The sequence below is a fragment of the Sus scrofa genome, chromosome 10 (assembly GCF_000003025.6).
Source record: "Sus scrofa isolate TJ Tabasco breed Duroc chromosome 10, Sscrofa11.1, whole genome shotgun sequence".
Lineage (NCBI taxonomy): Eukaryota > Metazoa > Chordata > Mammalia > Artiodactyla > Suidae > Sus > Sus scrofa.
This window is the reverse complement of record NC_010452.4, coordinates 17,707,327-17,725,101: the sequence shown is the minus strand read 5'-3', so window position 1 is coordinate 17,725,101 and position 17,775 is coordinate 17,707,327. Positions and strand designations below refer to the sequence as shown.

The following is a 17,775-nucleotide window of genomic DNA, read 5'->3' as shown; positions in this document are numbered from 1 at the left end:
CATATGCCGAGGGTGCGTCCCTAGAAAAAGACAAAAAAAAAAAAATGCTTATGGCTACAACTGAAACGAACACATTATAAATCAACAATACTTCAATTTAAAAAGGCTATGGAGAAAGATATACCATGCTCGTGGATTGGAAGAGTTAATATTATCAAAATGGCTATACTACCCAAGGCAATCTACAGATTCAATGCAATCCATATCAAATTACCAAGGACATTTTTCACAGAATTCAAACAAAATACTTTAAAGCTTGTTTGGAAGCACAACAGACCCAGGATAGACAAAAACATCCCGAAAAAGAAAAATGGAGCTGGAGGAATCAGGCTCCTGGACTTCAGACTACACTACAAAGCAACAATCATCAAAACCATATGGTGCAAAGACAGAAATAGAGATCAGTGGAACAGGATAGAAAGCCCAGAATTAAACCCACGCACCTACAGCCAACTCATCTATGACAAAGGAGGCAAGGATATACAATGAAGAAAGGACAGCTTGTTCAATAAGTGGTGCTGGGAAAACTGGACAGCCACATAGAAAAGAATGAAATGAGAACACTCCCTAACACCACACACAAAAGTAAACTCCAAGACCTAGATATGAGACCAGACACTATAAAACTCCTAGAGGAAAACATAGGCCAGACACTCTCTGACATAAACGACAGCAACATCTTCTGAGATCCACCTCCTAGAGTAATGACAATAAAAACAAAAATAAACAAATGGAACCTACTCAAACTTCAAAGTTTCTGCACAGCAAAGGAAACCCTAAACAACACAAAAAGACAACCCACAGAATGGGAGAAAATCTTTGCGAGTGAATCGACTGACAAGGGATTCATCTCCAAAATTTACAAACACCTTCTCCAGCTCCATACCAAAAAAATCAAACAACCCCATCAAAACATGGGCAGAAGATCTAAACAGACAGTTCTCCAAAGAAGACATACAGATGGCCAAAACACACATGAAAAGATGTTCAACATCACTCATCACTAGAGAAATGCAAATCAAAACCACGATGAGGTACCACTTTACACCCGCCAGAATGGCTATCTTCAAAACGTCTACAAACAGTAAGTGCTGGAGAGGGTGTGGAGAAAAAGGAACCCTACGACACTGTTGGTGGGATTGTAAATTGGTGCAACCACTGTGGAAAACAGTATGGAGATGCCTCAGAAAACTAAACATAGAACTACCATTTGACCCAGAAATCCCATGCCTGGACATCTATCCAGAGAAAACCATGACTCACAAAGATACATGTACTCCAACGTTCACTGCAGCACTCTTTTCAATAGCCAAGACAAGGAAACAACCTAAATGTCCATCGACAGAGGAGTGGATCAAGAAGATGTGGTACATATACACAATGGAACGTGACTCAGCCATTACAAGGAACAAAATACCGGCATTTTTAGCAACATGGATGGACCTAGAATTTATCATGCTAAGTGAAGTCAGCCATACGATGAGACACCAACATCCAATGCTTTCACTGACATGTGGAATCTGAAAAAAGGACAGACTGAACTTCTTTGCAGAACAGATGCTGACTCACAAACATTGAAAAACGTATGGTCTCTGGAGGAGACAGTTTGGGGGGTGGGAGGATGTGCCTGGGCTGTGGGAAGGAAATCCTGTGAAATCAGATTGTTATGATCATTACACAACCACAGATGTGATAAATTCATTTGAGTAATAAAAAAAAAAAAAAAGAAGGAGTTCCCATCGTTGCGCAGTGGTTAACGAATCCAACTAGGAACCATGAGGTTGCGGGTTTGGTCCCTGCCCTTGCTCAGTGGGTTAAGTATCTGGCGTTGCCGTGAGCTGTGGTGTAGGTCGCAGATGTGGCTCGGATCCTGCGTTGCTGTGTCTCTGGTGTAGGCCGGCGGCTACAGCTCCGATTCGACCCCTAGCCTGGGAACCTCCATATGCTGCGGGAGCAGCCCAAGAAATGGCAAAAAGACAAAGAAAAGGAAAGAAACAGTGTGCCCCCTTTGAAATAAATAAATAAATAAAGTGATCTGTTGAAATTCAAAAAAAAAGGCTATGGAGAAGTTCCCATCATGGCTCATGGCTCAGTGGTTAACAAATACGACTAGTATCCATGAGGACATGGGTTCCATCCCCGGCCTCGCTCAGTGGGTTAAAGGATCAGGGATTGGCATGAGCTGTGGTGTAGGCCACCGACAAAGCTCGGATCTGGCGTGGCTGTGGTGTGGACTGGCAGCTGCAGGTCCAATTCGACCCTGACCTGGGAACTTTCATATGCTGTGGGTGCGGCCCTAAAAAGACAAGAAAAATTTAAAAATGAAAAATAAATAACAATAAAAATGCTGATGGCTATGAATATGAAAGCAAAAGTAATAAATATTAGTAAACTGAATCTAGCGGCATATTTAAAAAATACACTGTGACCAAGTAGAGTTTATTATGGGAATGCAAGGATGGTTCATTATTAGGAAATTAACAATAATTCACAGTATTAACAGATCTAAGGAGAAAAACCATACGATCATCTCCCTAAATGCTGAAAAGACCTTTGGCAAAATGTAACACGCATTCATAATTAAAAACACTGAATAGTAAAGTCTGAAGTTGGGAAGCCTGACTCCATCAGCTCTGTTTTTCTTTCTCAAGACTGTTTTGGCTATTTGGGGTCTTTTGTATTTCCATACAAATTTAAAATTTTTTTGCTCTAGTTCTGTGAAAAATGCCATTGGAAGTTAATAGGGATTGCACTGAATCTATAGATGGCATTGGGTAGTAAAGTCATTTGAAAATGTTGATTCTTCCCATCCAAGCACACGGTATATCTTTCCATCTGTTTGTGTCATCTTCAGTTTCCTTCATCAGTGTCTTATAGCTTTCAGGGTACAGGTATTTTGCCTCTTTAGGTAGGTTTATTCAAAAAGATACACACACCCCAATGTTCACTGTAACACTATTTACAATAGCCAAAACATGGAAGCAACCTAAATTCCATCAAAAGAGGAATGAATAAATTAGATGTGGTTCATATATACAATGGAATATTACTCAGCCATAAAAAAGAATGAAATAATGCCATTTGCACAACATGGATGGAGTTAGAGATGATCATACTAAGTGAAGTGAGCCAAAGAAAAATATCATATGAGATCACTAGTATATGAAATCTAATAAAAATGATACAAAAAAACTTACAAAACAGAAACAGACTCAAAGATTTTGAAACCAAATTTGTGGTTACCAAATGGGAAACATGGGGTAAAGAATAAATTAGTGGGTTGGGATTGACATATACACAATACTATATATAAAACAAATGGACAACAAGGACCCACTGAACAGCACAAGGTAATCAACTCGATACTGTGTAATAACCTATATAGAAAAAGAGTCTGAAAAGGAATGGATGTATGTATAACTGACTTACTTTGTTGTACACCTGAAATTAACACAACTTTGTAAGCCAACTATACTCCAATAAAATTAAAAACAAAACAAAACAAAACAAACAAACAGAGTTCCCATTGTGGCGAAGTGGAAACGAATCTGACTAGGAACCATGAGGTTTCGAGTTGGATCCCTGGCCTCGTTCAGTGGGTTAAGGATCTGGCGTTGCTATGAGCTGTGGTGTAGGTCAAAGACGCAGCTCGGATCTGGCATTGCTGTTGCTGTGGCTGTGGTGTAGGCCGGAGGCTACAGCTCCAATTTGAGCCCTATCCTGGGAACCTCCATATGCCACGGCTGCAGCCCTAAACAGACAAAAACAAACAAACAAAAACCCACTAAATAAAGTAGGAATTGATGGATACTTTCCTTAACTTTAAAAAAAAATACATATGACCTCAGTCCCAAAGCCAACACCGCACTCAATGGGAAAATTACACATACGCCCACAATACATCACATTTAACACCCTTTCAGAGGCACAAATCAATAATGTAACAAACAAGAGAAAACTATTAGAGGAATAAAAACAGCAGAGAAGAGTGATATCTCCATTTGTAAAGACAAATCCTTTTAAAAATCTAAGAGTACCAATTCAGAAACTAATATATTAATAGAATTGAATAAAGTAATAAGATATAAAATTAATAAAACATTCTTCTTATATGTCAACAATTATCAATTAGAAGAGATAATGGAAGTGAAAGGCTCATTTATAACAGCAACAAAAGATACAGTATCTAAAAAAAAAATTAACAAGAAAGATGCAAAGCCTATAAGAGAAAAACCTTTAAAATCACTGAAAAGTAGAGGTGTTCAAATGAAAAGGTATTCCATGCTCTTGGGGAAAAGTCCTAAAAAGGCCAACTATTCCCCATGTCAGTGTATAAACTTAACATAGTCCTGATTTTTTTAAAAATGTATATATAGAGTTAGGCAAATTGACTCTAAAATTCATATGAGAAAACAGGAAGAACAACCAGGAAACTACTAGAAAATAAAGGCATTCTTTGGGCGGCAGAGAGGCAACTTTACCAAACAGTGAAACATGCTACAAAGTTTCACTAACTAAAATAGTATGGAATTGGTACATGAAAAGACAGGTAAACGGGACATAACAGAAGGTCCAGAAAAAGACTCCAGTAAAACTGGCCTATGATAATGGTTATTCCAAATCAAAGAGGGAAAGACGGATGTTTCATTATTTTTTTTTATTTTTTATTGTTTTGGCCATACCTGCAGCCTATGGAAGTTCCCAGGCCAGGGATCAAACCTGAGCCACAGCAGTGACCAGAGCCACTGCAGTGACAACACCAGGTACTTAACCTGCTGCACCACCAGGGAATTCCAAGATGGGTGTTTTAATAAAGCATTTGGGGACAATTGGATAGATGTCTAGAAAAAAGATAAAATTGATCTATACCTTTCATTGCACACCAAAATAACCTCCCAATGGATCAGAGGTATAGCTATTAAAAAGGAAACGTTATCAATATTTTTTTTAAAAATAGGTGAATTCCTTTAAAACCTGGAAAAGATGGACAGACAAGCTTTCTGACCATAATTCAAAACCGAATTTTCTTAGCTGGGTTCTAGAGCATGCCAAAGGCGATGGTGAGCAGGATGATGGGTACGAACGGATTTACTCTTTTGCTAAATATTTTTCAAAAGCAATTTAGGAAGAGACATGTATTTCCAGTCCTTCTGCACCAACGCAAATATACTGTAATATACTTCTGACTAGTGCCTGTGAGTACGAAAGGTCAACGGGAGCCCATTCTAGACAATGCTTCTACGCCACATAAGACCACACGGGAGATTTCTGGGCCGGAGGAGGGAAAGATTGTTGTGATCAGCCTGTGACTCAAGATCGTGGTCAAAAGGAAATTAGTTATGTTTTCCTGAAAAAAGACTGGGAACCCTCACAGACACCAGCCACTTTGCAGCCTCTGCTGGTGCAGCCTCTGCTGGCTTGGAGCTGAGTCTGGCAGCCACGCTGAGGGTCCAGCTGAAGCCGGCGTCCTCAGGAGGTCCCCACGGGGGCCCCTGGGCAGGGCTTTTTACAAAGGGCTGCCAAGAGAGTCAACCGAGTGAACATAAATACAAGGAAGTTCCTTTTCCCCTCCCAGTACGTTGCAGACGTGAAACTACTCTGCTCAGGATCCTGCCCCCTTTCCCTCCCACCCGCACCCCCCCCAGCCTGACAGTGAAGACACCAGTGAAAATAATCACAACCTCATCCCTCAAACCAGGGTCTCCCACTCGAACACTTACACTAACAGTGGGACAGCATCAATGACCTCAAGGCAGGAGCACGCTTGGATTTCTCTGGTCCTTACGTCTTCCTTCCTGCTTCCTTTGGGGACCTGAACCACGTCAATCACCTGGAACTCCACGGTAAAGAAATCAAGTTCTTCTCCATTTTGCTACCTGAGGTTTATGTATTTAGGTATACATAATATACATAAATATACACGTATATGTATATATGTATTATATATTTACATGCATGTTATATATACCCATGCATATGTATATGAATATACATGTGTGTATAGACATGCACATGCATATACATACATGTATACATATATGCATGTGTGTGTAAATGTGCACACATGCATATGTATAGAAATGCATGTGTATATAAATATACATACATGTATACACATACATATATCTGTGTATACATATATGAGACATATTTACATATACGTGTGTGCACGTATGTCTGTGTGTGCGTATCTCAGTACAGTGTCTAGCACGAAGGACGGTAACTGCTGGCCATTTATACTCATCGTTATGGCCATCGCCCATTACTATGCGCTGATGAATGGTTCAATCTGTGATCCAATGCCAAAGAGCAACTGATGTTGCCTATTTTATTGACTTAATCCTTCCAAAGGCTGACAAATTAGCAGCCCCAGTCATTTAAAAATCACATTTCTAATGCAATAATCCTATCTGCAGTGAGTGTGGGAGAAGTTACTACGGGCCGGGGATTTTTACAACGGGAATTAAATCACTATAAAAACTGACCATGGTGGTTCACAATTAAAAGTCTGGTACAGTAAGATGCCAGTATTCCATAGCTTGCCAAGGCTTAAAGAAGAGATCACTGCTCACGGTGTCTCTATTGGGAATGTTTTTATAATCCCTAGAACATTTCAGAATTTTTTTTTAAGATAGCAAGGGTCATCCCTCTTATTTACGTGTCTTTTTAGGGCCGCACCCACAGCATATGGAGGTTCTCAGCCTAGGAGTTGAATCAGAGCCACAGCTGCCAGCCTACACCACAGCCAAAGCCACGCCAGTTCCAAGTGCATCTGTGACCTACACCACAGTTCATGGCAACGCCGGATCCTTAACCCACTGAGCAAGGCCAGGGATCGAACCCACATCCTCATGGATACAAGTCAGGTTGTTACCAGTGCGCCATGACAGGAACTCCCCAGAACTGTTTTAATGATAAATGCTACAGGACCTTTTCATTACTGATATCACGTATTAGCTGATCCCTTATCTAAAATACACCTCGAATGGAAAAGATTCAAATGAAGCTTTCTGAAAACAGCCACGCATTCTTAGACGATTTCAGAATTGTCTCAATTATTAATTCAAATTCAATTACTTGAGATTCAGCATCTATTCATAAAGAGTCTTACATTGGCTTCTAGGGGACCTTTTAAATGGAGTTATTTCTGGAACTAGGAAAATACACGAAAAAATATATATTGTATATATGTGCGTGTGCACACACACACACACGTGTGTGTGTGTGTGTGTGTGTATATATATGCATTATATATATACACCCAAGTCTAGACTTACTTGGGCCCTGGCTATTTAGAGTCCATGTTTGGTGTTCTTAAACCCCTCTGACACATTCCTTTCTTTCATCTCTCTGCTTTCTGGCCACTCTTCTCAGTATATCTGGTTAATCTTCCTGATATTTGGGGGGTATAAATGGACCCAGAGTATGTGACCAGGGAAAATTCAACTAGGAATGTAGTTCTGGACTGTTTGGTTTTTGTTTTTTAACACAAAAGAAGATTTTCTTTTATTGAAATGATTTGGATTGAAAAGATTTTCTTGGAGTTCCTGTCGTGGCGCAGTGGTTAACGAATCCGACTGGGAACCATGAGGTTGCGAGTTCGGTCCCTGCCCTTGCTCGGTGGGTTGACGATCTGGCGTTGCCGTGAGCTGTGGAGTAGGTTGCAGACGTGGCTCGGATCCCACGTTGCTGTGGCTCTGGCGTAGGCCAGTGGCTACAGCTCCGGTTCAACCCCTAGCCTGGGAACCTCCATATGTCGCGGGAGCAGCCCAAAGAAATAGCAAAAAGACCAAAAAAAAAAAAAAAAAAAAAAGATTTTCTTTTTATGGAAATGAGCAGATGTCTGATAACCTTTTGCCAACCTAGAACATTTCTCCTTACTCCCGGGAATTCTTTGGGGCTGCTGTTTCACAGGGCTGACACCGTCCATGGAACAGTTTCTGTCCCAGAGAGCTAAATGATCTAGGAGAGCCCTAAAATGGGAGATTCGTTCCCTGGCCCCTATTTCTGGCTCAGTGCCTCAACTGTGTATAAAACAGGAAGGATGCTCTTGCCCATGGATAGGCAATGGTTTTATATTTACACACTGGAACACGGCCGTGGGCCAAAGGCCCGATTTCACTTCCAGTCCCAGCACTTTACAAAGCCACATTTGTCGTTGTCGTATCTGACCACTTCTACTTACCAGCCCTAGAAAAGAAACGATAGAAACGCAGTCAGTACCTTTTTTTTACCGACAGAAGGAATAAAAGTCAATTTGAGGGGCTGACAATCAGCCACCAGGCAAAAATCTTGACTCACTCGGGTCAATCTGCTATTTGAAAGGAAGGACCCAGAGGACCACTAGGAGTCACTGGAGCTCACAGGTGCCCCTTGTGCATTTCCAGAGCCTGTTTTTCTCCCCAAATCTGCATCTACTCTCTATCTCTTTCCGGAAACCCCAAACTCCATGCATGGAAAACAAAACCCATTTTCACCTTTCTCTCTGAGCACCCCCCCAACCATCTGCATCTCCTCCCATTTCCAGTCTGGGGTGTGTGGGGGGGCATGGGGGAGCGGAAACAGTTAACGCTACCCCCAACCACCTGGTTACCTAAGCTAGAAACCCCCAAGTTCATGTCACCTTCTGCCAAGAAGCCTCACTCTCCAGGGGACGTGACTAATACTGAGAGTACTCAAGACAGAGTGGTCACTCCTCAGGCCACCAGAGCCACTGTCGAACTCCTAGGACCAGCCTGACAGCCCCGCATGGGCTCACCAGGACTTCACCACCCCTCTTTCCCCAACTGTCCCAGAGACAAAACCGGGGGGGATTCAACAGGGCTTGCTAACCCCCGATGGGCACAGAGTGAGACTCCACATGGCAGTAGAGTATTTCGGAAATATGCTGACAAAATCAGAATCTGAGAGTGGATAAGGCTTTGTAAGAAAACCCCTAAATTCTGTAAAACATAAATCCTGCAGAATCTTGTCTAGTTAATAATAATCAACCTACACGTCTCTCTAAAGATGAAAAGCACTTTTCAAACCTTCTCGAAAATAATGTTTATGACAGGCTAACAGTCTGATTTATTTTTTTCCTTACTGAATTTAAGGGGAATGTTAAAAACACAGAGAAATACTAATATACTCAGCGTCACAAAATAAATGGTAGAGAATGAACTAAAGCCAAATGTAATAATGAGGTTCCAAAGGTGCTATTCTGCCTTAGACGTCTATCTTTTCTTTGGGGGGGGGGTCTTTATAGGGCTGCACCTAGAGCATATGGGAGTTCTCAGGCTAGGGGTCAAATTGGAGTTGCAGCTGTCAGCCTACACCACAGTCACAGCAACACCAGATCCAAGCCACGTCTTCAACCTACACCACAGCTCATGGCAACGCCAGATTCTTAACCCACTGACCAAGGCCAGGGATCGAACTGGCATCCTCGTGGATTCTAGTCGGGATTGTTATCACTGAGCCACAACAGGAACCCTTGCCTTGGACTTTTAAATGCCCACCTGGGAGACTCTTAGTACCGCACCGCAGATCGTGACACTCTATGTAAGAGTCCCCCGCTACCGTTAAGCATCGTAAGTGAATTACAAAGACGATTTTTGCTAATTACCCCTCAAAAACATGTCTTTATCTTCCAGACCCTTCCTCTTCCAGGTGAACTACATGTTGGAGTCACAATGACATATCTTGTTCAAATGCAGCTTCACGCCTTCTGTGCCTGAGGGCTACTGAGGTCCACAGTTTGCTCACAGATGTGGCTCTGGGAAGAAGCAAGGCCCTGCATGGAGTTACGTGCCCCCCCATCCTTGGTGCTGGAGGGACAGGACATTTGATTGGTTACAATGTTGCAACCTTTAAAGGTATAATGGAAACATTACCTAATCTGAGGGTACCAATGCCTGAAAAAGAAAAACACATCCTAAACTTATTGTTCCCACAGGCAGATACAATGTTTGTAATGAAAGTCATGGCCCTGTCTGTCATGTCTAACCATGAAGTCATTCAAGTGAGCCTTTTGAGTTTTTTCTTTTTTAGCCACCCCTGGCCAAGAATCGAACCACAGCAGCAACCTACGCACGACGCAGCAGCTGTGACAACACAGGATCTTTAACCCACTGTGCCGGCCCAGGGCTTGAACCTGTGTCGCAGCACTCCAGAGACACCACTGATCCCGTGATGCCGCAACGGGAATGCCTCACGCGTGTTTCTGACTAAATCTGGTGCTCTCCCCTGCACCAAATGCCATGTTTCACGGTGCTACATCACATCTCAAACTCCAGGCAGATTCATGTGAGGGCTGAAAGCGACCCTATGTGACTGTCCCCAAGACGGACAGCTCTTCTCTGAATGTGCCTGGATCATCGTACATTGGCTGCAGCGCATTGCGGTTCCTCGGGAGTCAAAGCATCTTCTGGAGCCATCACTCTCACAATGGAATCAGTGTCCCAGCATCACTTTTATTTTATCGAGTAAATAAAATAAGCAAATTATATCAAACTGCCTCCTCCAGCCCGGTGAATGAATTTTCCAGGCTGCTTCAACAAAACCAAAGCACTATTTTGTCACATGACTTCCAAAACATGATGGACTCGTTTAAGTTTCAACATGTGTTTCTTCTTCTGTAGACTTCTCCCCCCCCCCTTTTTATGAAAAGGGTATATTTTAATTTACCTCTGCACACAAGGAGCATTCAACCACACAAAGAAGCTATTGTAAGAACAGGTCAGCAAGAATGTTCTAGAATAACTTGGTAGGCTGCAACTTATCAGGATTGCCAAAAATCGGATGTTCTATCTTTAAGTACCAAGATTCCCCCAAATTTATCAGATGATTGAGTCTGTTTATACAGGCTTACAGCACCCCACGCTCTTCCTCTGTAGCAGTCACCAAAAGCAGAAAGAAATTATAAATTGTGCGTTTTGTGGTTCAAGTCTGTATCCTGTTAGAATACAGGCTCCACGTGGACGAGGACTACATGCACCTGTTATTTCACTGCTGTGCCCGACACTATTGCCTGAATGCAGTAGAGAATCCAAGACTATTGATAAATGCTCAAAAGAGTGAATAAATCTGTGAGTGAAGAGACAGTATTAAATTGGAGGCTAGAGCATGCTAGGGTGATCCAAGCTTTTAGAGTCCCCGAGATTTATTCTTGGGGGGGGGAGGTCCTGAAAGATTATCAAACTGCAAAAACGGCGCACTGACAACAATCCACAGGTTAATGATTCTTGAGATAAATTCGGGATTCATAAAACCAGTCTCTTGGCGGCGGCAATTTTCCACATTTAAAATTTTACCACTTCTGTGGGTATTTGTTTAATTTAACCCCGGGCCTACAAAAATATCAATGTGTGTGTGTGTTTGGATTAACAGAAATGGCAAGCAGATGTAGTTACTCCTCAACTCCACAACTCAGAATCACAACATCTCATTTCAAAACGCACAGAAATGCCACTGAAATCGGAAAATGCCACTGAACAGTGTCAGAATTCTCCGCTGCAATGCGCGCCGTTTTCTGGATATTTCCTTCTCGCCCCTGATAAAGCCTCTTTGAAGTACAAGAGTAAATATTATCATTTGATAGTACTTGGGCCCAACAGTGCAAATACAATTGCATTGTATTACCCTCTGCGGGCTCCAGACACACACAACGCTGGCAGGGTTGCTAGGGACGAACCAAGGTGCTCAGTCCTGGAACAGGCCAGGTGGTGGCCCCGCTCCCAGAAGCGAGACACCCCTTAACCTTCCTCAGACAGACACCCAGAGGTTAAGGGGCAATGCTGGCTTTCGGAATATGTGTTTCTGTCTTGGCGGTCCTGGGAAGGAAAGACCACAAACAAGCAATGGGAAAAGCCAACAGCTAAACAGCAGCCTGCTTTACTAGCCCCCCATTTTTGAAAAGGATCACGGATGCAGGTGGGAAGGAAAAAACCGAACGTGGCGGCAGAAAGGAAAGAAGCCCAGTAGCTGGTGTCAGCATGTCACCGGCCTGCCAAGCGGCAAAGATCTGAGGACGCGGGGAAAGGGGGTCTCCGTCTGGGGGGAGGGGGGAAAGGCAGCACCGCGTGGGTCCAAAGGGGCGGCCCGGCGCCTACAGGGAGGCACAGAAAGGGCACTCTGATGGGTGGAGGGCGACAAGACCAATAACCTGGAGCCGCCCGGGTGGACGGCGAGGCCTGGAACCTCCGACGCAGCATCCAAGCTCTGCGCCCAAGGGCAGCCTGGCGGGGGAGATGCGCGGGGTAGCTCCCGGGGCGGGATGCCCCAGCCGAGCCAGCGCCCCCTACCGGGCGGAGCAGCGCGCAGCGCCTCGGGTCCCCCACTCCAGGCGGCGGCGGCGAGGCGCCCAACCGTTGCGGGGCCGCCAAGGTCCTCAGCCGCTGCCCCGTCTCCCGCCCTGCCCCCTCCGGCGCTCACCTTGCCCGGGAAGGGCCCGGGGAGGAGCAGCTTCAGAGCCTGCCTCTTCAGCTCCACCAGGCGGGCGTTGCAATTCTCGCACCAGACGCCGCGGTCCGAGCCGGGGGAGGAGCCGCCGCCGCTGCCCGAGCCCGGGGAGCCGGTGCCGAAACCCGGCGAGCCGCCCAGGGAGCCGGGAGAGCTGGTGCCAATGCCCGGGGAGGCGGGGCCCGGGGAGCCGGTGAAGGAGCTCGGGGACGAGGTGCCCGAGCCGGGGGACGGGGTCCCGGACGAACCGAGCGCCGAGCCCGCGCCCTCGGGGGTGGGCCGGCTCCCGGCGCGCGACTCCTCGTAGGCTTTCCGGTACCAGCTCTCGGGGGAAAAGGGCGCCGCGGGCTTGGTGGGCGAGCCGACTTCATTCACCTGCGGGGGAGACACGCGGGTGTCAGGGGCCGCAGGGGGCTGGGCTCCGGCGCCCCGACCCAGGGCCGCCCTCTCGCCCGCCGCAGGATCTGCGCGTTCCGCGCCTTCGGGTCCGCTCCGAGCCCTGCGGCCAAAACTGCCTCCACCTGTCTGGTTAATTGCCTTTAAGTGAATCCCCGCCGCCCAGGTGCTCCCGGGCGCTGGGATCAGGAGGAGAGGGACTCACTCGCTCATGGGTTTTCAATGGTTTCTGCAGGAGAGCCCACCAGATTCAGCTCCCCGCGCTTTTGAACCCAGCACTCAGCCCAGCAGGAGCCCACGTTTAAGATCCTGGAAGATGCTGGGGTAGGGATCAGTGGGGGTGGGGGGTGACTTCTGGATTTGTATTCATTCAGGATACAGCCCTCCTGATCCTGAAGGTAAAATGAAAGGTTCTCCTGGCTCCGGGAAAACGATCCCTAAGAACGACAGAGAATTCATGCAAAACCCTCTCATTCAGCTTAACTCTCCTTGGACGTGCAGGAATGCTGCAAAAGTTAGGGATGTGGGAAAGGGAAAGAACGAGAAGGCTGCAAAAATTCCGAGGGCAAGGGGAGCATGCCGGCGTCCTCGCGGGCAGACCCGCCTCCGCGTGCACGCCGGGAGGGCCGGGCCGAGGCGCCTCTGCAGCGGGAGGAGAGCCCCCGACCGCCCTGCCCCGGCCGCTCGTCACCCAGGAAGGGGGACTCGGGCTGGGATGAGGCAGATAACGCGTCTCCGCCTTATACCGTCAAAACTTACCCCGTATTTCTTGCCCCTGGTGGAGACTGCAAGCCTCTCTTTATTCCCAGCTACCGAATTCATGGTGGCTTTTCCAGAAGCGAGGGTCTAAATGTTCCACCAACGCTACATCCAAAAGGTCTTCCAACCCAGAAGGGTGCCCAGTCGTCGGGGTCTGTCTCTTGGCCCTCGAGTCAAGATTTCTTGGGGGCGGGGAGGGATAAAAGCAGAGGGACCCCAGAAGTAACAACACTAATTTGCAGAAGGGTTGGAGTGCCTGGTTTATTCTTCTCTTCAAATAATGCTCTTCCTCCTCTTCTGCCTCCTCCGGTCTCACACGTTGTCTTTTCACGGTCACATCCAGATAACTGGCATTTTCCTTAGCCTAGTGAGTCCTTTTCCTCCACGACGGAAAAGAAGAGCACAATCGGGGCACACAGCAGCTGCACAGGAGATGGGCGAGCCCCCGTCTCGCCTTCGCGGGCGAGCAGGCTATGGGAACTTGTCTCCTTCGCGGAGCTTGGTAACTGAGTTCAAAGAAATTCTCCCAAAATATAAAGATCCAGATGGGGAGGAGCCTCGGCGCGTCCAGGAGCCAATATCCGCCGGCTCGTTTTGCCTGACAGTTGCGCGAGGGCAGAGAGGGGCGCGGCGTGGCCCGGCTGCCGTCCGTGGTCAGCGAGCGCGTGTGCGCCGGGGCGCAGCGCGGAGACTCACCAACAGCGGCCCCGCCGGGGAGCCAGCCGCCTGGCTGCCGCCGCCACGCCGGCCGGGATCCATTTTATGCTGCGGCGCTCCTGCCTGACATTGCGAGGCGAAGAGCCGGGGGAGGAGGGGTTGTAAATCTTGCCGGCTGGGGGGGAAGTTGCTGGTGAGCCGGGGTCCAGGGCTCTAATGAAACAGTACTGCATGGAGCTGGGGGCAGCGCAGAGCGAGCGCGACGGGACAGAAATGCACCCGAGCCTCCCCGCCCCCAAGTTCTTTCTCTTCCTGGCAAGGCTTGCAGTTCTGCCTTTGAAACGCCGTGCAAGAGGGATTGAGTCACAAACAAGTCCACAAATATGCCGGGTCCTCCCCCCGCCCTTTGTTCTCCTAGACCTGCCCTGCAAACCTTTTCTGGAATTGCCCTACCAAGCCCGGCCGGCCAGGGGACCACCCTCCCAAGTGCAGCGGGAAAATGGGGCCTTCGCCCCCCGCCCGCTCGCGCCCCCGGTGTGCGCGTGCCTGGCCAGCCGCCCAGGGCTGGGATGCGCGAGCCCGGGGTGCAAGCGGGCTGCTGCTGGCCAGGGAAACTGAGGGACTAGCCACGCTGCACACGCGCAGCACGGACGGCGCGGGCCTGAAAGGGGGTGTGAGCGAGCTGGCCTTGGCCTCGCCTTGGCCCCGGGGTCCGCTCGGCCCTCCTCTTCTCGTCTTCCAGCGCGCAGGGGCCGGGAGCACACGGTCGTAGCCCTCCTCGGTCCCTCCTTGGCCCCCGGCGCAGCGCCCCGAGCGCAAGAAGCCAGCATACGCCGGGCTCCACATAGAGCTGCTCCAGGGTGTCATTTTTCATCCCTGGAGGACATTTCTTCTGGTGAGCCGGCAGGTCTGTTTTGTTGTGACCTTTAATTAACACCCCGCGAGACGCCTCTTGAAGCACGGCCGGGTGTGGGGATCACGTGAGGTGTAATGGCATCTCTGCGCCGGCGAGGGACCAGGCCGAGGGGGTAGGCGAGGGCGCAAAGGATGCTTGGGGTTTTCCACTCTCCAGTTTCCCTCTGAGGTATGGAGGGGACCGGAAGACAACATTCTAGGGTGCTGGATCCCTGGGGCAACGCCCCCGACAGCTTGCCTTTCTCAGGAAAATTCCTTCCTTGCTTCCCCCGCGCTGACACCTAGCCACCCCTCCCTCTGCAGCCCTTGCGTGGGAATATTTCACAGCCACCAAGGCGAAGCAAGAAGGTCAAAACATAGATGTCGATAATAGTGTGGAAGTTCCCATTACGTTCCTAGTTCCTATTTAAAAGTGATCATATCAAGAGCAGACCTGAGGGGCCAGGTGCACCTCTGAGCAGCGTTCCCCACCTCTGAATTCCGCCGAGGTGCCGCGGAAAATAGCACAGCCATTAGCTCCGCGCTGCTCATCTGCAGAAAAGCAGCGTGTGTGCCAGGTGAAATGGACGCGCCAGTGAAGCCCCCCCCCCGGGGGGGGGGCACGTGAGGTGTCGAGAGCATAGGGGAGCTGCGAGATTCACCTTGGAGACCGAGAAGGCCAGAGGTGGTCTGATTTGCATCCCAAAGTAGCTGGGGCTCCGAAGGGTGTTTGGTGAGCTCGGAGCGCCCTCTGTTGATCGAAGTTGACAATCGGAGGCCCTGCAAGAGGGTTTGATTTGAGGTTTTTTAAGAATGGACGTAAAATTGTATACCCAAAATCCGTGAAATGCACGAATTTTAGGTATACAATTGTATTCATTTTGACAAATGTACGCTCCCAAGTAAGCCACCACTTCAATCAAGGTGTAGATTTCCATCGCTCCAGAAAGTTCTTTCCTGTCTTTTTCCAGGTGATCCCTGGCCCTCATACCCAACCACAGCTCAATCACCATAAATTAGTTTTGCCTGATCTTGAAGTTTTAATTGATAAAATCAGTGCAGTCTGTAGCCTTCTGTGTTTGAGGTTTTTGAGCTTCATGTTGCTGCGAGTACGGATCTGTTTACTGTGTACTGAGTTTTCGTTCCTCTGTGATTTCATCCTTCTGTTGGCCTTTTAGCTTTAAGGATTATAATATGCATCTTTAACTTATCATGGGCCACTTAGGGTTAACTTTGTGCCGCTTTACCTAAAATGTAATAACCCTGCAACTGTATAATTTCGCCTCCCTCCTTTGTGCTACTATTTTGATATACTTCATAATCTACAAACACTATAAAACCCAGAATACAATCCTGCCAATTTTACTTTTAAAAATATGTTTTTAGTGAAACTGGAATGTTTTAAATGTGTAAGGTTTTTTTATACTTACCTAATTTTACCATTTAAGGGACTTTTCATTATTTTCCTATAGAGCCAACTTTCCAAGTGAGTCATTTCCTTTCCGACTGAAAAACTTCCTTTAGCATTTCTTGTACTGAGGGGCTCCTGGCAACAGATTCTCTCAGCTTCTGCTTATCTGAAAATGTCTTAATGTCACCTTTGTGTTTGAAGAATAGTTTAACTGGATGTCGAATTCTTGGTTGACAGTTGTTTTTCTTTCCACCCTTTAAAGATGTCACTCATTGGAGTTCCCATTGTGGCTCAGCAATAACACACCAGACTAGTATCCATGAGGATGTGGGTTTGATCCCTTGCCCCGTCAGTAGGTTAAGGATCTGGCATTGCTGTGAGCTGCAGTGTAGGTCACAGACATGGCTTGGATCTGGCATTGCCAGGGCGGAGATGTAGGCCGGCAGCCACAGCTCCAGTTCGACCCTTAGTCTAGAAACTTCCATATGCCATGGGTGTGACCCTAAAAAGCAAAAAAAAAAAAAGGAAAGAAAGAAAAGAAAAGATGTCACTCTTTGACTTCTGGCCTTCCTTGCTTCTGATTAGAGGGCAAAATTAATTCTCAGGGGAAATCCCTCTTTACGATGGGTCCTTTTTCTCCGGATGCTTTGAGGATCTTTCTCTTTGCCATTGGTTTTCAGCAATTTGGCTATGATGCTCCTGGATGTGGTTCTCTTATGTTTTTATCCTGCTTGTGGTTTGAATTCTAGGACCTGTGGCTTGATCTTAAGTTTTTCACCAACTTTGAGGAAATTACAGCCATGATTTATTCAATTTTTTTCCCCTGCTCCATTCTCACTTTCTGGGACTCTAATTACATGCATATTTTTATGCTCTTTGAATTATCCCATAAGTTACTGAGGCTCTGTTAATTATTTCGATCTTTGCCCCTTTATTCTTCAGATTGCACTGATCCTTTATTAATTTCACTGACCTTTAGTTCTGCTGTCTCCAGTCTCCATCAAGCCTTTCCAATAAATTCATTCAGATAGCATACGATAGTGTACTTTTCTCTCACTATATATATATACACACACACACACGTATTTATATATTTTACCATTTTTCTGTTTCTTTTTCCTTTCAATCAGTGAACACAGTTATAATGACAGCTTTAAATTTCTTGTCTGCACATTCCAACATCTGACTCATCTGGAGGTCACTTTCTACTAACTGAT

At 46.8% G+C, this 17,775-nt stretch overlaps 1 protein-coding gene across 2 annotated transcripts in view; it reads right to left on the bottom strand.

Annotated features, from left to right (window-relative positions):
* KIF26B (kinesin family member 26B) overlaps positions 1–16,737 on the bottom strand; it is a 511,688-nt gene extending 494,951 nt beyond the window's left edge. Inside the window, exons 1-3 of one of the 2 annotated variants that reach the window (XM_021064466.1) lie at positions 16,578–16,737; positions 13,597–15,927; positions 12,415–12,816 (exon numbers count right to left, since the gene is read on the bottom strand). In XM_021064466.1, the coding sequence (XP_020920125.1) occupies positions 12,415–12,816; positions 13,597–13,659 (465 nt within the window). In that variant the 5' untranslated portion in view covers positions 13,660–15,927; positions 16,578–16,737. Of the gene's footprint in view, positions 1–12,414; positions 12,817–13,596; positions 15,935–16,577 lie in introns of those variants that run through there. The other variant, XM_021064467.1, reaches the window with a different exon arrangement.